At 39.5% G+C, this 25,211-nt stretch overlaps 1 protein-coding gene across 3 annotated transcripts in view; it reads right to left on the bottom strand.

The window, feature by feature from the left end:
- SLAIN1 (SLAIN motif family member 1) overlaps positions 1–25,211 on the bottom strand; it is a 62,655-nt gene that overhangs the window by 26,109 nt on the left and 11,335 nt on the right. For all 3 annotated transcript variants that reach the window (XM_030312291.1, XM_030312301.1, XM_030312311.1), the window contains exon 2: positions 22,265–22,404. In XM_030312291.1, coding sequence (XP_030168151.1) covers positions 22,265–22,404 — 140 coding nt within the window. The remainder of the gene's footprint in view (positions 1–22,264; positions 22,405–25,211) is intronic.

Here is a 25,211-nt window from a genome sequence, read left to right as displayed (position 1 = left end):
GACGCGCTTTAATATTCAATTTGTGTTTTGACTGAGGAGGAGAAAGGCCTGGTCAGATATGTATGTTATGAAGACGGCACAAATGGCCATACAGATGGTGGACAATTCGGGCAGGGAGCAATGACTGGAAGACCAGTTAGGAGGTTTCACAGCAGAGTTGGTGAGTCATCACAAGGGATCAAACTAAAGTATCAGCAGAACATTTGATGAAAATATTTTAAATAAGCCACATCTGAGCTAAAGAGGAGATGTCTGGTGACCCAATGAATACAGGGAGTGGAGAAAAGGAGGCGGCCAAAGCTAATGCCATGGTTTCTAAAACACTGATGCCATCCACTAAGACAGGGAACATAAGATAAGCATGCTTAAATGAAAGGAAAAAAGCAGCTGAATTTGAGATGGTTATAGGACATACCTACGTGCTGGTGCCCACTAAGGGGTGGAGAGTTCAGGAAAGCAGCTAGAGAAAAAAAGATTCGGGGCACATCAACAAGTAGGTGTTACATGAAGCCACAGGCATGAATAAAATCACCCAAGAAGAAGGTACACAAGGAAAAGAGAAGTGACTTCAGGAACATTTACAAGTGGATAAAGGGAGACTCAGTAACAAAGACTGGGAAAGGCTGCAGAGTTCAGGGATGAGCAGAGCCCAAAAACACTAAAGATAATGAAGGGTTGCAACATGGACACAGAAGTTACTATGGGATGATGACTAAGAAACGGCAACTGGCTGGACAACTGGACCACCGAAGAGAGCAGATTCAACAGAGGAGCTAGAACGGAAACCTGTTTTAATAGGTCAAGCAGATGTAAGATGAGGAAGAAGAAATAACTCTTCCTAGAGAGATCAGGCTATAAAAATAAGAGAAATAGGGTTGTAGGTTTGCAGAGCATGAAACTCAAGGCAGGATAGTTCTTTAGGATAAGGGAGACCTACATACTGATAGAATGAGAACAGAACCAGTAGAGAAAACAAGAGTCTACAGAAAAGGGGAATGCACTGAACTGAGGTCCTGGAGATCAGAAGGAATGTGACAGAGAGGTAAGGTAGAGGGAACAGCCTTAGAAAAGGGAGAGTTATTTCTTCCTATGCAACTAGAAGGCAAAGCTAGTGAGGATACAGAGAATGCAATATTGGCCTCCGTTATCTGTAAATTAGAAGGCAATAAATATGCTCAGAAGGCAGAGGCTGGAGTAAAAGACCAGTGTAGTAGTAATGGTGTGGCCCCCATGGGGAGAAGTCAAAGTAATCGCCTAGGTGACTCTGTAACAATAAGGGAGCCTAAAAAACTATTTGAAGATATTAGCAAATGTTTTATGTTTCTGTAAAGGCATTTATGTCCTAGAGGTTTAGGTTTAGAGAGTTGACCACCTTAGTGACTGCAGGCTATGTGTCATTGGGGAATTTTAGAGATCTTTGGTAAGACCTTGGTAAAGGGAATAAAATGAAGGGCTAGATGGCTGTATTCAATACCAGTGAAACTCAGGGATCATGGCAACAGTCTCACACAGGCGTTGGCCAATGTTTTCTACAAAGGGCCAACTAGTAAATATTTTAGGTTTTGCTGGCCATATAGTCTCCATTGCAACTTCTTAATTCCACCATCATAGCATTATATAGCAGCCACAGGCAACACGTAAATGAATGAATGGGACTATGCACTGATATAACTTTATTTATATATACAGAGAGTTGAATTTCACAAAAATTATAGGTCATGAACTTTTATTTTTTCCAACCATTTAAAAATGTGAGCCGCTTTTTATCTCCTGGGCCATACAAAAACAGGTTGAAGGCCAGACCCCCAGGGTAACAGACATTACCAGTTTAACAATACTCACTCTGGAGAACGCACAGGATTAGAACTGCATCATAAGGGTATGTCACGTGATGTGATATAACAATGATGGCCAACAGTGTACCTCCTTACTGTAATTTTTCATAACATATTATAATAAAGATCAGCAAAAGACTAAAAGGACCCTGGACTAAGAATCTAGATAGCAGAATTCCAGTCTCCATCCTGCCACATGCTAGTTCTCAAATGGAGCAAATCATGTAGCATCTTGCTTTTGCAGGGTTCCCACGTTTAGGTGTGTTTGTGGGATGATAACAAACAGGGCAAGCACCGGACAAAAGCTTGTGGCATGCATTCACACACTGAAGCAATTTTTTTTTTTTTTTAGAAGAGTGCTGAAAAGTTAAAGCAAGTTGTAGCAAAATCATTCTCTAAACACAGAGGGGAAATGTTCTAGAAGCTAGAAAGGAAGTGCAGAAATCTGCCCTTTTACTCTTCCCCGTTCTCGGGCATTTTAACATGTCTTGTCAAAATGATGAGCATGCTTTCTGCATTACGTCTTCTTATCTAGACAACTTTACAGACTCAGTCTTTCAACTCAGAGGCAAAGTACTAAACCTTGAACATTCAACGATTTGATCAGGGTAGGTCAACGGCACTCACTTCTGTATCCAAAGACTATCTCAGAGGAAGCATATGTCCCAAATGCCACATTCTAACAAGTATCGTTTCTTCAAAACCACGGGCTGCTAAGGTCATGTCTCTGACTCTTAAATAATGGTGTTTTTTAACCACAGAGTCCTGCAAAGTAAGGGAAAGGGGGAAAAGGGGAGATAAACTTTCAATCCTCTGTTTTTATTCCTTCTTCATACAACAGGTGGACAGGCCTCAATAATAAGCCAAACAATCAGAGGAATCCCATGCATGGCCCTTCACAAACACCAGTGACAGAGTGGTCTAAGATCAGTGAATGGATAGGAGACACCTCCTCTTCTGAAGCTTGCTATTCTCCCTTATGGTGGCAGGAAATTTTATCCAGACCGCAGCATTTTGACCTAAACCCAAACACCACCACTCTATTTTCACGAACCATCGCCTCAGCTATAAATTTCCCAGGTGATCAGATTATATTTGTCCATACCTACAGGCAAGAGCCTATAGAACGCTTACATGTAGATGCACTCCCATGTCTGCACTAAACTTAAAGGGACTCAGGAACCTGGGTAAAGATAGTATTTTACTGGTTCTCTCATCAACTCTGACCAGACTGAAATACAAGGTTTCCGAAGGGCCTTAAGTTCACATTAAGCAGGCACTGCTGACTCGGCCCCAACCTGAGCAAGCCCCCTGGGGTAGGTACATATGGCTTGCAGCTTATCTGATCCTCTAGGTTTATTGGGTAAACTTGAAAAGCATTAATTTCTCCACAGCTCTCCATGGCCTGATGAATGAGCACACGGGACCGGGAAGTCCTGCTGCTTCTTTGAAACAGGTGTTCTTAAGTTCTTTCCCAGACACACGCAAAGTAAAGAGGATTCAAGCAGTATGCATTTGCCAGTGTATTCCTACAAGGAGAAGGGCTGCAGAAGTAGTAGACATCCCTCCCTGATTGGAATTCCTGGTGATTGTTTATTCAGGGCAAGTTAGTTGTAGTCCCCAAGACCCTCATTCTTCAAATTATAGGTAGAAAAACCTACCAGGTTAATTTGAATCTTTCCCACAGTGCTAGTTCATTCAACCTATGATGACAAATGAAACATTTTCAAATCAGTAACCATGGTATATGTACCCATACACATAGTATACATATATTTACTTGCTATATGTCAATATAACATGTTTGTTACGTGTTAACACATATTCATGTTTATAAACATGTGTTTGTGTGATAGGCTAATATATATATACATATTTATTACATACGCTTAACATATATAATATATATGCATATTTGTTATACAGGTTTAATATACATGTTTGTTATATTTATATAAACATACAGCCCCAGAGCATTGTGATACTCAGTATTTAAACTTCCATTTGTATTCAAAATGTAATAACTTACAAAAACATGATATATATACCATCTTTCAGAAACGTCTAGCTAAAGAGGTCATTTACTCATATAAATAATACCTAGAGCTAATCAAGAAAGTCACTTTCAACTTTAGGATTAAGTTTAAACAGGGCACCAGGGTGGTTCAGTCAGTTAAGTGTCCAACTCTTGGTTTCGGCTCAGGTCCATGATCTCCCAGTCATGAGATCGAGCCTGGCTTTGGGCTCCACAGTGGGCGTGAAGCCTAAGATTCTCTCTCTCCCCATCCCCTTTGCCCTTCTCCCATGGACGTGCATGTGTGCGTGCACTCTCTCTCCCAACCCCCCCCCCCAAAAAAAAGTTTTATATTAGGTTTAAAAGTAACTAGGGTGTTGTATACCTGCAAGGATTGGAAGATAAATGTTTAATTTTTGAATGAGAGTTATAAAACTTCACCATAGAGTATTATTTAACAACATTTATTCCATCGGGCTCTGTCTTTTATAATTATTCTTCATCTTGAATTTAATATATCAAATGTTTCCTAGGTCTTAATAGCAAAGTGAGACTTGCTGGTTAAAGTGTCTAGTCATCATCATTAAAGCATTAGGCTTTTCTACTTCTCAGTCTTTAACCAGTCTCAAGACCACAGGCTGAATGCTCTTCTCTCATTGCCACTACTGGATCTTCCTGTGAGTCTTCTCTAACCAGGACATGACCTAAAAACTGAAAAATGTGGGTTGGAAAGGAGAAATTCTCTGGACTGTCAACTTGTTTCCACTTCATCACTGGTCAGAACTGAAGCTGCCAACTCGAACCACACATGGATCTAAGACCGGAATGAGCCCTGCAACTCCACAGATCATCAGACTTCCCATCTCCAATTAGCAAGGGAGATTAGAAAACAAGTTTGACTTCAACAGTAATTATACTCCAAAGGCATGCTTAAAAATTCCCTTTTATAGAAGCTGTTTTTCTCTTAGACCTAACTGCTGTGGCTTTAATCAAATGTAAGGACAGGGAAAATGGCCACAGAATGTGAGGAGTCAGCCTTTGTCAGAGTCAGAAAGTCCTAATTTAACCTGAAAAGAACAAGGGAAAAGAATGACCTAATAATCTGCCCATGATGTGATAGTCATGCAGATTCTAAACAGCTGCTTCAAGTTGGACTACAGCCACCCCTGCAAGCCAGGACACCCAGCTAGAGGAATTTCCAAGTTCTACATGGCAATAATGTGGTAAATTAAGGGGTGACTGGGTGGCTCAGTCGGTTATGCATCCAACTCTTGATCTTGGCTCAGGTCATGATCTCACGGTTTGTGAGTTTGAGCCCCACATCAGGCTCTGTGCTGACAATGCGGATTCTCTGTCCCTCCCACACCCGCGCTGCCTCGCTCTCTCTCAAAAGAAATAAACCCTAAAAAAAAATGAGGTAGGTTAAGGAAGATGCTACAGAGTCCAATTTCTAGAAGAAACAGTCTAGATTATCTCATGTCTGAAAGTGTTTCCTCTTCAGAAAGGATAGACTGGATAACCAATAAGAACCTTCCTGCCTTTGACCATTTGGTATGTTAGGAAACACAGGCCCAGCAGGCTACTAGAAAACCCTGTACATTCCTGAACGGAAAAGTGCTGGAAACAGAATTTGGATAATCCTTCCTCTTCAGCATCTCCTGGGCTAAAATACTTTCTTCCAGTAAGGGACACAATGCATGTGCTTACAGTCCATGGCAGAAAAGGCCTCTGACCCACTAAACTTGAGAGGTGGTAGAAAGTAAATACACACAATTAAGAATTTTGACAAGGAAAAAAACTTATTTTTTTGGCCCTAGAAGTAGCTGCTGCATGATTTTACTAAAATGCCTGCACATGGAAGAACATTAAAATATATATAAAGGTATAAACAGGTATCTCTTTCCCTTTCCCATCCAGATCCCCTTTCCAGGAGTTTTGTTTGAGAAGCTGGGGACAATAATACAACTACTATGAAAATGTAACCTCTTTTGTTTATTTTGAGAGAGTGTGTGTACCCACAAGCAGGGGAGGGGCAGAGAGAATCCCAACAGATCAATGCAGGCTCCGTCTCACAAACCACGAGATCATGAACTGAGCCAAAATAAGAGTCCGACACTGAACGGACTGAGCTACCCAGGCGTCCCTGTAAGTGTAACTAGAAGCAGACAAACCAACCTCACCTTGTTGCCATCTGACTCCCCATAGTGAAAAAGGTTAGATATTTAGCCCATGTACTCTCTCTCTTCCCTTCCACTACCATCACAGTCCTATTTTTACATTGTCAAGGTTTACTGTATCTCCATTCTGTTCAATAGCTGTGATCAGGACAACTTTAAGGTCATCATCAAATGTTAAACCACATACAAGTGGCATTTCAGTGTTCGATAGACGCATCTTTACTGGAGAGCTGGGTATGGTCAGAAGACCCCAGGAAAGGGAAAGGAATTGTCTGGCACTAGGCCCCAAACCACTGGGTGAGAAATGTCACTAGTCTTGAGAGTCAACCCATTTTCTCCTTTCCTTGTTCCTGGCCTCTCCTGGGTCATCTCCACAGCCACTCTTCTTTAGGCCTCATGGATCTTCTTCAGGCCTCATGGATCTTCTTCCTTGTACTTTTCCCACCATTAAAACAGGGTGTGTAAAGTAAATTTTCTAAATCTTTGCAGAACTAAAACCCTCTTTCGTTAGTCTCCACAAATCTATGATTTGCCTGGGTACAACATTATAGCTTAAAAGTACCTTTCCTTGAAACTGAAAGGACAAGATTCGTTATTCAGCTAGCATCTAGTATTCCTGATGAAATGTCTGAGGCCTATGACACTGCAAATAACCTGTTTCTTCCTTTGAACATTTTTAGAATTTTGACCCTGGAAATTCAACCAGGATGTCTAGGGTTTAGGTCTTTTTTCATCTATCTTAGTTCATGCTGGGGAGTTGTCTTTCTTCAGCTCAAAGAAATTTTCTTGTATTCTTTCTTGCTCTCAACTGTCTGTTCCAATTTCTAGAACTGTTAAAGACTGGAGGTTTGGGACATGCCCTCCATGTGCCCTAGCTGCTCTCATACTTCCTCTTTTGGGGGGGAGATTTCCTTATGGATAAGCAGCTTGGTTCTTAGCCCTGTCCATCCCTATTCCAGTATTTCCAAGAAATTAAAAATGACTAAAAATAATGATTTGACTGCTGCTTTGCCCAGTAATGTTGTTTAAAGGTGTAGTATTCTCTTAAATCCAAACAAATGGAGTTCTCTATTCCGTTAGTTTTGTTTCCTACAAAGTCAGCTGATCTTTTCATTTTGTTCATGCTATTAGTTTTCCCAAAAAGCAAATGAGACTTGGTTCCTGGTCTAAATTTATGGATATGGACTATGTTAATCTGAATAAGTAACTGGCATGACTTTCTTCTGTACCAGTACAGCTATTACCCCAACAGGCCTCCAACTGAAAACATGGACAATAGGTACTATGTCAATGCCTAGATTATTCCAGAAGCAAGCTTCCCGTGAGGTGCCTAGACATGCAATGGCAGAGTGGCTGAGGACTCCAGCGGTGCAAAGGAGGGAGGTCTTGGTCCTTGGAATGCTGTACAAGTTCATCTAACAGCGCCCCCGCCCCCAACCTTCTCAGTCTAAAGTGGGCATCACAACTCAAGTCGCCTCACGCCTTGCTTCTCAGTTAGGGGTAGGAAGCCCATGCTGAGACTTCTCTCCCTTCTTTAAGAACAGGTATCTGGTTTTACTCTGAAGACTCTTGGAAGTTTGTACCTGGTTTCTTCCAGACTTTGTTCCATGTGCCTTTTCCCTTTGTTGATTTTGATTTGTATCCCTTTGTTTTAACAGATCCTAGCTTTGAGTACAAATATACACCGAGTCTTGTGAGTGCTCTTAGTGAATTACTAAACTGGGGGCAGGGGGGTCGTGGGGATGCCCAACATACTAAGCGAAATCTGAACACCATAAACTCCAAAAAATCCATGCCAAGACACATCATATGAAACTACTGAAAACTAAAGATAAAGAAAAATCTTGAAAGCAGTCAGCAGTGACACGTTACCCAGGAACGTTACTGAGGAACACCCATTTGAGCAACAGTGGATTTCTCATCAGAAACCACAGAAGCCAGAGAAGCGGCAGAGCCTCTTTCAAGGAAAGGCCCGCCAGCTGCACGTTCTCGGTCTGGTTGACCAACTCACCAGGAATGAAAGAGAAACAGCCTCAGACAAAGGAAAACTCAAAGAATTTGTTGCTAGCAGAGCCACCCTCAAATACTGGTTAAAGAAGGTTCTTCAAATCGAAAGGAAATGGTAAGAGAAGGGGTCTGGGGCACCAAGAAGACAAAACAAGACGAAAACAGAACTCTGGGTACAAAGAAGAGACCATCTTTTTCCTCATGGCTTGCTAAATTATATCTGATGATTGAAACAAAAATTATAATACCATCTGATAATGATATTTAAAGTGGGGGAAGTTACACTGAGTGTTGTATGGAAACCAATTTGACAACAAATTATATTTAATATAAAAAGATAAAAATAAAAGTGGGGGAAGATAAGATACCTAAATGAAAGTGAGGTTTCCATATTTCACTCAGAGTGGTAAAATGTTGGGGCGCCTGGGTGGTTCAGTTGGTTGAGTGTCCAACTTTGGCTCAGGTTATGATCTCACGGTTTGTGAGTTCGAGCCCCACATCGGGCTCCACACTGACAGTACAGAGCCTGCCTGGGATTCTCTCCTTCTTCCTCTCTCTCTGCCCCTCTCCCACTTGCATGCACATGAGCTCTCCCTCTCTCAAAATAAACTAAAAACAAACAAAAAACAAGACAATTCAGTTAACCCTCTGACACTTTCCTCTTCATAGTCATGTCACTCCTTTGTTGAAAACTATCCAAAGGATTCCCAACCATCTTAAGACAAAGTCCAGAATCCTTAAGTGCCCTGAAAACCCTGCATGCCTCTCATTTCATGCAGAATCACCAAACACCAGGCTCACGTTTTCCCCCCGCTCCATTTCTCTCCACCACACTCCCACCGCAACAGTCTGCTGCTCCCTCTCACGTCTGGAGTCTCACCCCATCTCAAGATCTCTCCACATGCTGTTCCTGTGGTCTGGCCACTCCCCGCCCCCCGCCAGAATTACCTGCTCAAATCTTGCTGACTTACAACAAACATGTCACATCCTTGGGAAAGCATACCCCTTCCACTTGGGCCCACTACCACCATCAGGCCTGTTTTAAGAGAAAGGAAGAGGGGCGCCTGGGTGGCGCCGTCGGTTGAGCGGCCGACTTCAACCAGGTCACGATCTCGCGGTCCGTGAGTTCGAGCCCCGCGTCGGGCTCTGGGCTGATGGCTCAGAGCCTGGAGCCTGTTTCCGATTCTGTGTCTCCCTCTCTCTCTGCCCCTCCCCCGTTCATGCTCTCTCTCTGTCCCAAAAAAATAAATGAAAACGTTGAAAAAAAAAAAAATTAAAAAAAAAAAAAAAAGAGAGAGAAAGTTAGAAAAAAAGAACCAGAGCTGCTATCCGTGCAGTTATACCAGACTGCGTGTTCCCAGCGCAAGGTACTGAGTTCGTCTGGCCACCGTACCCCTCACACCTGTGCTTGCAGGTAGCAAGTGCTCAATTCATTTATTTCATGGTTAAGCATTTGAATCGTCTCTCTAATCAAGGCCCCATGATTCCAAAAAGGAGAATCTACTAATTCTTGCCTAAACTGGCTATTCTGTAGAGGTCCCAAGAAATAGACATGAACATCTACCAAAATAAAGTTTCACTGCCATAGAAGCAAATTCCATCATCAGAGTACTATAAAAGCAGTAAACAACTACTGTGGGAGAATGTCTATTGTTTTACTTTTTCCTCTTTGGGGTAAGAAAATAACATGTCAGTTATATATTCATTACAACAAACATGAACTGTCATAAGCTGCTTATTTCACTACTGCTTATTTTAATAACTTTCTTGTGGTAGAAATGCAAAATAAAAACAAAAAACCACAGAGAAACACATGTAACTGATAAAGGAAAGAGAAGAAAAGGAAACATCCATGTTGCTGGATATAATGGGATAGAAACAGCAAATTCCATAGGATCACAATCCCTATTTATTTGCTACTTACTGTACATCATTCCCAACACTGAAAGAAACGCAGTGGGACTTTTCCGAACATCTGAGCAAAGCAAAGATTTGATGAAAGCCCACAGCCATGACAATGTGTCTTTAATTTCTAGCACACAGGAAAAATAAATAGCAAATAATAAATAGCAAGACACCCTGTCTCTGCAAATTTCAGTAGGATTCCAGATTATTTTCCCAATGAGAAAGGGACTCCTTTACAAAGCTTACCTAAAATGAACTACACAGACTAAGTTTTAATTTTGTGTTCCCAATTTGACAGAGCACCTCAAGACTGGAAACATGAGCTGATGAAGATACTATCTCAGGCCAGGCAAGGAGAAGCTGGACAGATTCCAGGAGACAGATACTTGGTAAGTCTCCTAATGTCTCAGTTCAATCCGTGCAGCTTTCAACAAATGAAAAGGCCACCTTCAGAGCACTGGATTCGTCGACAACTTTCTTTTCCATTGGCTAAATTTAGAGAGGGATACTACCTCATAACAACTGAGACAAGAATAGGAACTGGTATCACAGGAAGATGAAAGAAAAACTCAATAAAGAAGCAATATCTGTTTACATTTGCTTAGCATATAATCCCAGAGGAAATGAGAGATTGCTCATAAGGAAACACAACCCAAGATAGTAACTGTGTAGGGCTACACTATTTGTGAAAACTATACCCACACTCCTCAAATGTGACCTGTCCTGATTCAATAGTTATGGATATTCAAGTATCTCCAGGCAAGATAAGCTTTTATTAACCGGCCCCAAATTAAGTGAGCCACATATTGGGCATCTCAAATTACTCAGATAAGCTCTTTTATCATTATTTGGTTATTCAACGTCCCAGCCTCATGACACAGACTCACCACCAACTCTAGATAAGCCTTATTTCAATTTAGGATATCGCAGGAGCCCATGCTACCCATGAAAGTTCTAGAGATGTTTGTTACGTACAGTCTAAAAGGGTAAGGGAAGTGGGGAAAAAGAAGAGCAGAAATGGAACATATATAGACTTAAGAAGAAGCATAAAACAAAAAAGCTAATGAAGTTGCCTTAACTTTCTACTATTCTTAAATTACACTCAAAACTTACCAATTTGAGATCCTAACTCTAATAAAATATGTTTATTTATAGGTAGAGAAAACAAACCTACCCCCTCCCAAAGAAAAAAAATGCTATTGGTTTTCTATAAAGTGTAAACAGCCAAACGAAGAGGGTTCCCTGTATGTTTTGGCTCACATTCTGAATAAGAAACTGCATAGCGGGAATGTGTCCACGTATGTACACAGCATTTCACATTTACCAAAATAATTTCACATTTAACATTTCCTGAAACCTTTCTAATAGGCCTGTGAAATCTGTGAAATGTCCCCACTTACAAGGCAAGACATGGAAACAAGTGAAATGCTTTCTGTCTTTTCTTATTTAAACTATACCAATGAGCAATCACCTCACACCTGTCAGATTGGCTAGTATCAAAGAAAAAAAAAGTAATCACAAGTGTTGGTGAGGATGTGGAGAAAAGGGAACCCTTGTGACTACTGGTGGGAATAAATATTGGTGCGCCCACTCTGGAAAATATCATGGAGTTTCCTCAAAGAATTAAAAATAGAAGTACCATACAGTCCAGCAATTCCACTTGCAGGTTACCCAAAGAAAACAAAAACACTAATTCAAAAATATATATGCACCCCTACGTCCACTGCAGTATTATCTGCAACAGCCAAGATACAGAAGCAACCTAAGTGTCCACTGATAGACAGATGGACACAGAAGGCGTGTACACACAAGATATTACTCAGCAATAAAAAAGAAGGAAATCTTGCCATTTGAGACAACAGGATGGACCCAGAGAGTATTATGCTAAGTGAAACAGGACACAGAAAGCCAAATCCTGTATGACTTCACTTATACGTGGAATCTAAAAAGCAAAACAACTGAAAACACAGAAACAGACTCAAATACAGAGAACTGGTGGTTGTCCTCGGGAAGGAATGTGGGGGGATGGGCAAAATAGGGGAAGGGAATTTTAAGAGGTATGAACTTCCAATTACAAAATAAGTCATGGGTCAAGTGACGGTGACATGCTCTTAATCAGAATTAAGTAACACTGAGGCACTAGTGGGCACTATGTCTAGCTACTAAATCAAAAACCCTTCTACCATCTTCATTCACTCAACAATTAGCATTCAATACCTACAACATGACAGGAACTATTCTAAGCACTGGGAGGGTTATAGCAGCAAACAAAACAGACTCAAATATCTACCCCCAACACCATCATTTTAATGATACCATCATGTAATTGTTTTGGATTGGCTAGTTGGATGCCATCGATAACACCAATGTTCAATTAGTTTCTTTGCTCATGTAAGACATTTAAATGTATTCCAGTTAATAAATCATAAAAAAACATTCAGAACATAAAACATGTTTGACAATTTATTAAGCACTGGCAATTCGAAAGGAAACTGAGGTGCAGCCCTCTATTATCAGACACACACACACACACACACACACACACACACACACACACTTATATCCCTTACTTGAAAGAAGGCATATATGCATTAAAAATTAAGTAAAAAGATGCTCAAAAACAAGGCACTTCCAAATGGAAAATAACAAACACTGTTAGGACCGTTTTCAATAGAGAAAAACCAACCAAGATAGTGTTTTGTCTAAGAATGTATATTCAAATCAGGGTCCAATGTTTTTTTTTTGGCGGGGGGGGGAGAAAATATTATTCTAGGCTTTCTTAATTTTATACGAATAGATTGTAGATTAAGAAGTACCAAAAGATTTAACTTTTTGCAATTACTTTCTTTTAAATGTCTATGTATTTATTTTAAGCTGGAGAGGGGCAAAAAGAGGGAGAAAAAGAATCCCAAGCAGGTTCTGAGCTGTCAGTACAGAGCTCAACACAGGGCTCTATCCCACAAGAACCATGAGATCATGACCTGAGCTGAAATCAAGAGCTGGACACTCAACTGACTGAGCCACCCAGGCACCCCTAACTCTAATAAAATCACTTTTATTAGAGTTTTTTCACTTTTAACATTACTTTCTGTACATTATGCAAAAAAGCCATTTACATTATTCAAATGTATTAGGAAAGAAACCTAATATGTAAGCTTTTATTATGTCTGCTTCACAAACATCTTTACTTATTGTCTTACAACAACTCTACAAATTAAAGGTATTTGTAGAGGATGCTGGGAAAGCTTAAGTACCCGGCCTGTGTGGACTACTTGATATAGAAGGCCTTATAAATTATGAAATTTGAGCATGAAAAGATCAGTTTGGAAAAGGGGAAAATAAGTTTGGGGATCTACAATCAAAGTTTCAATTTAATTAATTTTCAATTAAAATATTAAGTGACTTGCTCAATTAATGTTCCCTTTGAGAATTTAGGAGCATTGGATACATATGAGTCATCTGTAGGGGTGTGTGTATACATATATGTATATACACATATATATACACACACGGATATATACACATATACATATACATATATGTATACACACACACTCACACCCTTACACCAAAAATAATTGTCCTATTGTATCTTAAACACACACGTTTAACCAAATTGCAAAACTGTAGCTGTGAAGACAAAGCATTTCTTTTAGTAGTATCTTGAAAAAGGTCTCAATGCAGGTGCTATCTCCCAATAAAACTTACACAAAACATCCCTTTCTGTTCCTCATTTTCTTCAGAAAAACAAACTTTCTTCAGAAGGGTAGGATTTTAATAAGCCTGTTCTCATAACCTCAAGACAAAATGTGAACACTTCCCATACATTCTCCCACAATTTACCAGGTTTTGTTACCTAGTTCCAGGGTCATGAGGTTGTCAGATACAGCATGAAGGACTAGGATGACCCCCCAACAGAAAGCAGGCAGCAGGAAGAGAGCCAGGGGTCCTTCACAAAGTGACAATCAAAATAAACTTATTGGCAACTACACAGAGAACCTTGGGAGAAACGCTACCCGAAGCAGCCACAGAAACTGAGCTTGACCAGCTCCTACGCAGATGTGCTCCCGGAGAAGTTTACTTCTTAAGCAGGGAAGACTGCTAACTTGCAACCAAGAAAACAGTACATGCTACATTCCTAGGGTCCAAGAAGGAATAAGGAAGGGATGTAGGACCAGGGGACTGAGGGGTAGAAGGTCCACCACAGAAACACCGGCTCCTCATAACTACGGACCCCCATCCACACGTTCTACAGAGAGTTGGTCTCTAATTTTTGAGTAATTTTCTTCCCAGAAACATCAGGGTCAAGAAATAGAAACCAAATATCAACATATTTGCTAATTATGAAAGCAACATCTAATCTAAAGCCCCAGGCTAACAGAAAAGAACATTTACTTACCCCTTGGTTAACAAGTGAGAGAGATGGGAAAAGTGAGGCAGAAAGGGGAAAACACTTCCCTTTCAAAAAATCTAATCTGTCATCCCTCCTTGTCATGGCAGCAGATGGTCTTAGTGAACAGTCTTTAAATTCGGGGAGGGGGTGGGGAGCAGGTACAACCACTCATTTCCAACAAAAGGCAGTAAGTAAAACCTATTTTAATATAAACATGCTTGTGAATGGTAAAACAAGGCTGCAAACTAATACTTCAAAGGACACTGAAAAGAAAGAATGATATGGTTGGTAAGGAAAGTGGTGCAAAGACTCCATTCCATCTGAAAATGTGCAAAACCAAAACTGAAATTCTAACAGCAGTAACTGTGACATTAGGCTCAAGAAGAATTAAACAGGGTGGCCTGGGTGGCTCAGTCAGTTGAGCATCCGACTCTCAATTTCAGCCCAGGTCATGATCCCAGGGTTGTGGGATTGAGCCCCATGGTGGGCTCGGTGTGGAGCGTGCAACCTGCTTAAGATTCTCTCTCCCTCTGTTCCTCTCCCCTGCTCACTCTCTCTACAAAATAAACAAAAATTCATTTATTTTAGCAACAGTAATCACTGTTCCCTTTTAGCTGGTGTGACCAATAAAACAAGGTCACTGTCCTTGGGCAATTTCTATTCAAATTAAAGGAAACAAACTTGCTCTCAAAGAAAATGCTCAATAATATTTGTTACTTGAAAATGTTGATTGCTCAAGACAGAAATGAAGTCTGAACAAAATGCTTTGTTAGAATTACTTGTAAGTTCTAAAATATGGAATGTTTACATAATCCTAATATTCATGTGACAATATGAATAGTTAAAACCATAATTTCTGTTACCTGTTAATCAGCTATCATTGACAAAGGATCCCCTTCATTGGAAGCCAGTAGGAATTCTTCGATATTGAAGACTATCAATTCTTCTCTATTCTCTTAGAAAACCACACTAGATATTCTAAGGAACCTCCATACTGTTTCCCATGGTGGTGGCACCAGTTTGCATTCCCATCATCAGTGCACCAGGGTTCCTTTTTCTCCACATTCTCATCAACACTTGTTTCTTGTTTTTTGATTTTTAGTCATTCTGACAGGTGTCAGGTGATATTTCATTGTGGTTTTAATTTGCATTTCCCTAAGGAGTGATGTTGAACACCTTTCATGTGTCTGTTGGCCAGATATCTGTAGGTCTTTAGCAAAATGTTTAATGGGGTCATTCCTCTGCCCATTTCAGTTGGGTTTTTGGTGTTGAGTTGCAGAAGTTCTTTATATATTTTGGATAGTCACCTCTTTTTGGATATCATTTGCAAGTACCTTCTCATTCAGTAGGCTGCGTTTTTGTTTTGCTGTGCAAAAGCTTTTCATTTTGGTGTAGTCCCAATAGTTTAATTTGGTTTTTCTTTCTCTTGCCTCAGGAGGCAAATCTAGAAAAAGGTTTCTATGGCTGATGTCAAAGAAATTACTGCCTGTGTCTTCTTCTAGGAATTTTATGGTTTCAGGTCTCACAATTTAGTTCTTCAATCCATTTTGAGTTTATTTTTATGTATGGTGTAAGAAAGTAGCCCAGTGTGATTTTTTTGCATCTAGCTGTCCAGTTTTCCCGACACCGTTAATTGAAGAGGTGGTCTTTTCCCCATTGTATATTCTTGCCTCTTCTGTCATAGATTAATTAACCATAAAGCATGGATTTATTTCTGGACTCTCTATTCTGTTCCATTGATCTATGTGTCTATTTTTGTGCCAGTACCATACTGTTTCAATTACTATAGCTTTGTAGTATAGCTTGAATCTGGTATTGTGATACTTCTAGCTTTGTTCTTTTTGAAGATTGCTTTGGCTATTCGGGGTCTTTTGTGGTTCCATACAAAGTACAGGATTATCTGTTCAACTTCTGAGAAAAATTTTGTTAGTATCTTGATGGGGATATTACAGTACATCTGTAGACTGCTTTGGGTAGTATGGACACTTTTAACAATATTGGTTCTTCCAATCCCTTTTATTTGTGTCATTTTCAGTTTCTTTCATCAATGTTCTGTAGTTTTTGGAGTGCGTACAGCTTTCAGGTCCTTGGTTAAGTTTATTCCTAGGTATTTTATTATTTTTGGTGCCAACTGTAAATGGGATGGTTTTCTTAATTTCTCTTTCTGTTGCTTCATTATTAGTGTATAAAAACACAACAGATTTCTGTACATTAATTTTGTATCCTGTGACTTTACTGAATCCATTAATCGGTTCGAGTAATTTTCTGGTGGAGTCTTCACAGTTTTCTATATATACTATCATATTATCTGCAAATAGTGAAAGTTTTACTTCTTCCTTACCAATTTGGATGCCTTTTATTTCTTTTTATTGTCTGACTGCTGTGGCTAGGACTTTAAAAATAGAATTACCCTATTATCCAGTAATTCCAGTAAAAAATAGGTATTTACCCAAAGAACACAAAAACACTAATTTGAAAACATATGTACTATTATGTTTAATGTAGCATTATTTACAAAAGCCAACATATGGAAGCAACCCAAGTGTCCACTGATAGATGAATGAAGATATGGTATATATAGAATGGAATATTACTCAGCCATAAAAAATGAAATTTTAACCATTTGTAACAACATGGATGTTGAGAATAGAGTATAATGGTAAGTGAAATAAGTCAGAAAAACAAATACTATATGATTTCACTCATATGTGGAATTTAACAAACAAACAATAAAAGAAAAAAAAAAGACAAAGAAACAGACTCTTAAATACAAAGAACTGGTAATTACCAGAAGAGAGGTAGGAGGAATGGGTGAAACAGATAAAGGGGATTAAGAGTACACTTTTTTTTTTTTAATGTTTATTTTTGACAGAGAGCATGAGCAGGGGAGGGATGGAGAGAGTGGGAGACAGAGAATCTCAAGCAGTCTCCTCACTGTCAGCACAGAGCCTGACATAGGGCTCAAACTCATGAACAGTGAGATCATGACCTTAGCCAAAATCAAGATTTGGACACTTAACCAGTTGAGCCACCCAGGCGCCCCAAGAGTACACCTACTTTGATGAGCCCTGAGAAATATATAGAATTGTTGAATCATTATACTGTGCACCTCAAACTGGTAATTATACTTGAACAAACAATAAAATTCAGTTAAAAAAAACACACTAGAATGACAGCTAAACTCAAAAGTCTTCTAAACCTACAAGTAAGACCAAACAAGAAAAGAGACACTATCAGTCTAAGAAGGTCATTTCACTGATAAACGGAAAATAGATAAACATTAGGTAATGGGCTTGGGTTTTGACATTCTCTGCTCCAAGGGCCCACAGTGGGGGATAAGCCAACAAGAAACTGGAATGTTCTAGAATTGAATGTGCAGGATACCACACACCCTTCCCTCCCTGAAGGCAGGGAGCTTCAGAGTAAAGCAAAAACAAGATGACTGTTGGGAAGTCTTTAGGAAAACACTCCCTCTCAACTCAAGGAGCTACCCCTCTCCTGCTGTTATCAAAGACAGGTTCCATTGCTTAAATAAACTGAAGTAAAAAGCTACTGGAGTTAAGATACCTTACACAAATAACAGTACCTTACAAAACCAGGAGGACTTAGTGAAGGTGTGCGTGCTAGAAGGTAAATTCAGCGACGGCATGGACTTAACACCTGTTTGGTCCCTGCTGCACCCCCATTCCCTCATTCCCTACAATGGTGCCCAGCACATGGAATGAACTTAATATGCAGCAAAGAGGTTTCGAAGAGGAATTTTTACAATCTCCAAGAAAGTAGAATACCAATATCATGGCAGAAAACAGAAGAGAAGAATATAAAATCTGAACATCAAAGCAGGCAATTCAACATTTGACTTAAAAGGAGTATCTAGAATGAAAGAATAGAGAAAACTGGAGGAGAGGATGGATTTACAGAGAAATAACACAACACATTTTGTAGAGCTAAAGTTTCCTTGTTGAAAGTGCCAACTATATAGCACAAAAAATGAAAATTTCAAAGTACTAGGAATGAAGAGATTCTAAAATTCTATCTAAAAGGTATTTTAAAGAGAAAGCTCACGGGGCGCCTGGGTGGCGCAGTTGGTTAAGCGTCCAACTTCAGCCAGGTCACGATCTCGCGGTCCGTGAGTTCGAGCCCCGCGTCAGGCTCTGGGCTGATGGCTCAGAGCCTGGAGCCTGCTTCCAATTCTGTGTCTCCCTCTCTCTCTGCCCCTCCCCCTGTTCATGCTCTGTCTCTCTCTGTCCCAAAAATGAATAAACGTTGAAAAAAAAAAATTAAAAAAAAAAAAAAGAGAAAGCTCACAGGAATCAGAAATTAGAATAGTACAAGGACTTCAACAGCAATCCCGAAGCTAAAATATAATGGAGCCACGTCTCCTAGACTCTGCTGGAACTGGTTTCTAACCTAGAGTTCTACACCTAGCTCAAAGAATAATCAAGATCAAAGATATAATTCAGACACTTTCAGACATAGGAGGCTCTCAAAGTTTCTGTCTCCCATATCCTCATTTCTCTTCTACTCCCCCAAAAAGGCAAGAGGAGAATGAATTCTCCCCAAAGAGGGAATATAAGGAAAAGGAAGTTTGCATCCAGGAAACAGGCATTGTGACACTGGAAAGGGGACAGGATCCGCAGAACGAGGGTAAGAGGAAGTCCCACGAAAGCCGCATGGGCCTGCGGAGAGCCAGTTCAGAGCACATCATGGGCCAGCCGAGGGCACTACCAGGAGGAACGTTGGAAAAACAAAGGGAAATAAAACCCTTGGTGGATTTGTATGTCTAACTGTACTGAGGATGGTTCATTTGGAGTGTGTGGGGTTAAATTAAAGACAAAAACCAAAACCAGCAAGTAAGGGTCCTTTTGCTTTTAACTCCAGAACAAAAACAAAAGATTAGATGAAAAAACAACAAAATGTTGCATGACCTAGATAAGATTGTTTAATATTGATTACAATAGAAATAATCTATTTAAAGATTGGCAAAAAGCTACATGGGAAGATGTGCAGAGAAAAGGTGTAAAGGGAAGAAGGTAGTAAAAAGAATTAAACCTTCATAACTCAAAGTAAGAAGTTGACAACTTATAGGTATGGGAATTTAATGAGAGATAAATAGCAAAACCAAAACAAATAGCTTTTGTTAAGTAACTGAATCTGGGTAATCAAATGGGCATGAGAGGTGGGGTAGGAATATGCTATTTTCCCTGTAATACTCATAAGAGTAAATCTAAATGATAGATTGCTTTATAAAATATAAGTTAAATTTCAAAAACAAATTTCATCCAATGAACAACCTACTGTAATCAGTGACTTCTTATCTCCTAAGGGGATTATGGATCTTTGGAACAAAACCATTTAGTCTCACAGCAAAAGAGGATTTAGATTTATACACAAATTTCACAAAACACTAATGTAGGTTTTGGAAAGCTAGTTCTCTGTTTAAACTCTTACATGAAATTTAAATTCATTACATTATGAATAAAATTACAGCACATTAAATCTTGTCCTCATGACCTCACCGTTCTGCTTTAGCCGCTTGTCAGTGAAAGGAAAATTAGATAATCAGGCACTTAGTCTCAATTCTCAAAAGCAGCCACCAATAAGGATTATTTACATTAAACTTAAAGCCTCTATTTTTCTTAAATGTTTATTTGAGAGACAGAGAGAACACATGAGGGGGGAGAAGCAGAGAGAGAGAATCCCAAGCAGGCCCTCGCTGTCAACAGACAGCCAGATGTGGGGCTCAATCCCACAAACCTTTTGACCCTGAGCTGAGCTGAAATCAAGGTGCCACCCAGGTGCCCCCAAAGCCTTTATTTTTTTAAGTCAATCTTGTATGTAAATCTACCTTGTGTGCAAATGAACTAAAGCAGGGGTCACAAACTAAGGCCTGGGTAGCCCAAGTCCAACTCATCCCCAGTTTCATATCTCAGTGTCCACTCCAGTTCCTACTCCAGTCTCTGATCTCAGTGCCCACAGATAAAGGTTTACTGGAACAGAGCCTTGCTCATTAACGTTTGCATTTATGGCTGCTTTCTACTGAGGGTAGAGACCATGCGGCCTGCAGAGCCTAAAATATTTACTATCAGGTCCCTTTCAGAAAAAATTTGTTGATCCCTCAACTAAAGGATTCTAGTTCTGAATTTCATTTGAACTTTACTTCAAATGAAACTGAGCCAAGTTCATATATAAGAGTGTCCATATAAAGAGTAGTTGAATCAAGAGATGTTTGAATAAAGAACCTTAGAGACAGTCAACATAACCCTTTAAAAAGCCCAGAGAGGGGCGCCTGGGTGGCGCAGTCGGTTAAGCGTCCGACTTCAGCCAGGTCACGATCTCGAGGTCCGGGAGTTCGAGCCCCGCGTCAGGCTCTGGGCTGATGGCTCAGAGCCTGGAGCCTGTTTCCGATTCTGTGTCTCCCTCTCTCTCTGCCCCTCCCCCATTCATGCTCTGTCTCTCTCTGTCCGAAAAATAAATAAACGTTGAAAAAAAAAAAATTTAAAAAAAAAATAAATAAAAAAAAATAAAAAGCCCAGAGGGACTTAATGGTTTGCTGAGGGTCAGCTGGGTAGATGAACAAAGTCTCCTAACTCAGATGGTTGCTATCTTAGATAAGCATCTGTCACCAAAGTTTTAACCCTAATACTTCTCCTTTGTTCCTACCCCACTCTTCAACTAATTACTAAACAAGTTATTTCATTTTAGTTACAATGTTAATAAAATGTGCCTTTTGATGTTTCCCAAATATTTAAAACAGATTTCTGTTGATATTCAGTCATGGCTGTGCCAAAAAAGCAGAAGACTGATTAAGGACAGTCGTTAGGGTCAAGGAGACCCAGGTTCTGGCTCTGCCCCTGGGTGTCACTCTGGCCCCAGTAACCCTCTTAACTGCCCTCCACTCCACCTGTCCCTTCTCTAGGAGTGGGTATAGTGCCCACTACAGATGAGTGTGGTTAGGCTGAATAAAATGAAGGATGTCAAGAACCTAGTGCACTGACCGTCACAGAATTAAGAGCTCAAGAAATGTCACCTTTTATACTTTGTCTCCTGTCCAAAATTTGATAACCATCGTTATCCCTGAAAGGCAGCATAGGTGATGTTCTCAAACTACAGTGTGCGTAAGAATCACACTGGTGAACTTGTCGGTGCAGATTCTCATGACCCTACTACCAGTTACTCTGATTATTTAATCTGGAAGAGGCAGGAATCTGTAATTCCAAGCTCAAGTGTGATACAGATAATGGAAACACTGCTGCTAGATAATGAAAGAGATACCAAGAGTTAAGAGATGAGCAAAAACCTAAATAATCACAGCCTTAATTAAATATAAATGGCAAGGAGCTAAGTCCTGCTTACTAATTCCTTTTACTGCTCTTCCTTCCACAGCAGTCCATTTTTGTTTGTTTTGTTTTACTTAAACTTATGTTGGGCTCCATAAGTTAACTAATGTTATATACAGTGTGAAGATTATTTCCCAGTTTATAAAGGTTAGGACTTCCAGTTATACAACCCAATTAAACATTCATGGAACTCTAAAAGGTCAGAACTCAGGTCCCAATGAAACTTCAGTTTTCCATCCTGGAATTCAGCCACACAACCACCTTCTTGCTGTCCCCAGAGAATTAAAGGCTGACCCATTTTATTTATTGGTATATTTGCAAACAGAAAGAAAAAAAAAAACACAGAAAAATAAAGTTTATTCCTATCTTTCAATACAAACACAAGCTAAAAATGTGGCTAAAAACAAGCATGAAACTAAATACATTTTACACTGGGAAATCCTGATGTGTAATAAATGTGAAGCAAATTGCATGTAACAGCTATACCTTTGGGCAAGTTTTTTCCATTTAAGTGTCAATTCCAAAACCAGAAACAAAAACAGAGTTGACGGTGGCAAGAGTTCGAGAATGTAAATGCGCAGGTTCGAAATTACCTTGCTCCAGTCTAAAGCACAGGGAACGCCTTGCTGCTTCCATCTCTGGAGTCGGATTATCTAGGACGTGTCTACACCACTGCAAAGGGCTCAGGGATTTCTCTGATGATGTGAATGTCTTTGAAGAGCCAACGTATAACCTTAAAAAGAGAAATCTACATTATAGGTATTATATAGGTATATAGAGATGACCCCTCTTCTAGGGAAAACAACATGTATTTAACAAGTTTCTAGTGAAACAAAGCTCATGTTTGATTACTTCAAATACCAAAATTATTTTTTAACAGGGAAATGCCCCCAAATAAAATAGTATGCTCTCTGTAGCTTGGTGGGAAGGAGGACTTCAAAAAACTATAAACCAACATCTCATAGTCAGAAAGGAGGCTTTTGTTATTGAACTGACCTTGAACAGGCACCGCGATGATCTGACTACCTCACTTGGATTTGTAGAAATGGACACTTTCATCTCTTTGGTGACAGAATCTTACATGAACTGAGCTCATGTATGTAAACATGACACGGCAAACGAGGCAAATCTTATGTGCTTTTTAAAAATATAAGCCTAAAACTAGTGAAAGTCTGTTGATCCTCTCAAACCTTAAATAATCAGTTATTCCCCTTCTCAAATCTGTACTAAATCTGGTATGTGCTTCTTTCTCAAGAAAGCCAAACAGCTTTCAAAGATATGTTGTAGGGAAAAGTTTGGTTTCAGCATCTATACCATTAAACAGAATAGGCAGAACTCAAAATAACCGCAATATTATTTCTGATATATGGTGCTAAGGTAACTTAGAGAGTATTTTCAGTCACAGGGTTATACAAAAGAAGTTCATCGTCTTAGCTGACAAAAAAAGAAAGAAAATTATAACCACTGGTTCTAGTAATTAACATTTGTAAAGCTGCATTCTAATTATAAATATCGTGAAAGTAATACTTCTTTAAACAAAGTTACCACAATTCTAATTGAGCGCATTTTCTTGGAACACCTTACTTCATTATTCATTCTCATACTGTTATAGTCAGGACTCCCATCTGTCAAAATAATTTCTCAGTTATCCAAGATGGTTGGGGAGTGGTACTATTCTTCAGCAAATTCTTCTTGTAGATCAGAGGTTGACAAACATTTTCTATAAAGGGGCAGCTAGGAAATATTTAGGCTCTGTGGGCCACACAGTCTCTGTCACGACCACTCAACTCCACTGTGGCAGCTCCAAAGCATCACAGGCCATATATAAATAGGACTGTGCTTCTCCAAAATATTTATAGACACAGGAACTTGAATTTCCCATAATTTTCAATGTCATGAAAGAGTATTCTTCTGGGTTTTTTACCCAGTCTTTTAATAATGTAAATATCTAGCTGACTAGCCATTCAAACCACGCAGCCGGACTGATTTGCCCCAGGACACAGTTTGCTAACTCCTGCTGCAGATGCAGATTTAAAATATCTTTTAATCAATTTATTAGTAATCCTAATAGAACATTCTTCCCTTAGAGAGTGAACCGCGGTCCTCCCTTCATCGGGAATATAGCGATTAGTCAAAACTTATTCCTGGGCCCCGCCTTGGTCTACCGTGACAAGATTAATACCTACCTATGTAAATCCATCCTTTTCACCCTCCCTTGCTGAAAGACCTCTGAACTGTCCAGTACTGGGTGGCTTGCTCTAGACTCCCAAGTAAAGGCTAGCCTAAGTCAGTTGTTCTCAATCTCTGGTGCATTGGGATCTCTTAGCAGGCTTTTTAAAACACAAATTGCTAAACACTTGGTCGCAGGCAGGTCTAACCTACCCGATTCAGTATGTTTGGAATGAGGTCAAAGAATCTGAATGTCTAGTAAGTTCCCAGGTGATGCTGATATTACTGTCTGGAGAGCTCACCTAGAGATGGGTGCACTGGGCTAAGCCAATCTGAGTATTTCCATTATTCCTAGTTGCCTGATTACTGGTTTAGGCACAAGCTCTGGAAACAATTCTAGCCAATAAAAACTAAGGGGTATCTTCTGATGGGCACGTGAGCACATTTCTCCTCATTTTTAAAGTGATCAGAAAAGACCCAATTATATGCTGTCTACAATATATGCACTCTAAATATAACCACACAGGTTAAAAGTTAAAGGATATAAATGTAAGACTACCCACAACAAAAAGCCCGGGTCCAGAAGGCTTCACTCCTAAATTCTACCAAATATTATAAAGAAAGGAATTGAAGACCAATATCCCTCATGAACACAGAAGCACAAATCTGAATATTTTAGCAAATTGAGTCCAACCATATGTAAAAGGGATGCTTTATCAGTACCACGTGGGGTTTATCCCAGGAATGAAAATTGGCTTAACATTCAAATATCAGTGTAGCTTATCACAGAAAAGGCATGGAATAATCTCAACAAAGAAAAAAGCATATGACATCCATCCATTAAACACTCTCAGCAAATTAAAAAGGAAACACCCTTCATCTGATTAAAGGCATTTACAAAAACAGTGTCTTTACAGTGAAAGACTAAATGCTTTTCCCCTAACATCAAGAATGATATAAAGACTAGAGGTTCTAGCTAGTACAATCATGCAATAAATAAAAACATTTAGACTGGAAGTCGTAAATCTATCTTTATTCACAGATGACATGATCATCTACCTACAAAAAAGATACCAAAACTAAGAAGGGAGTTTAGTAACATGATTGTAGCATACCAGATCAACATACAAAAGTTAACTGCATTTCTATACTAGCAACAATCAGCATTTTTGAAATTTCACTTTCCATTTACAATAGTATAAAAAAAAAAAATAAGATACCTAAGGATAAATCTGACAAAGTATGTCAAGCCCTCTACACTGAAAAGTACAAAGCATTCTGAAAAAAATTAAAGAAGATATAAATAAAAATACAGACCAAGTTCATGGATTAGAAGGCAGAATATTGTTAAGATATAAATTATCCCTAAAT

The sequence above is a fragment of the Lynx canadensis genome, chromosome A1 (assembly GCF_007474595.2).
Source record: "Lynx canadensis isolate LIC74 chromosome A1, mLynCan4.pri.v2, whole genome shotgun sequence".
Taxonomy (NCBI): Eukaryota; Metazoa; Chordata; class Mammalia; order Carnivora; family Felidae; genus Lynx; species Lynx canadensis.
The sequence above is the reverse complement of the archived record's forward strand: the minus strand, read 5'-3'. Positions and strand labels throughout refer to the sequence as shown.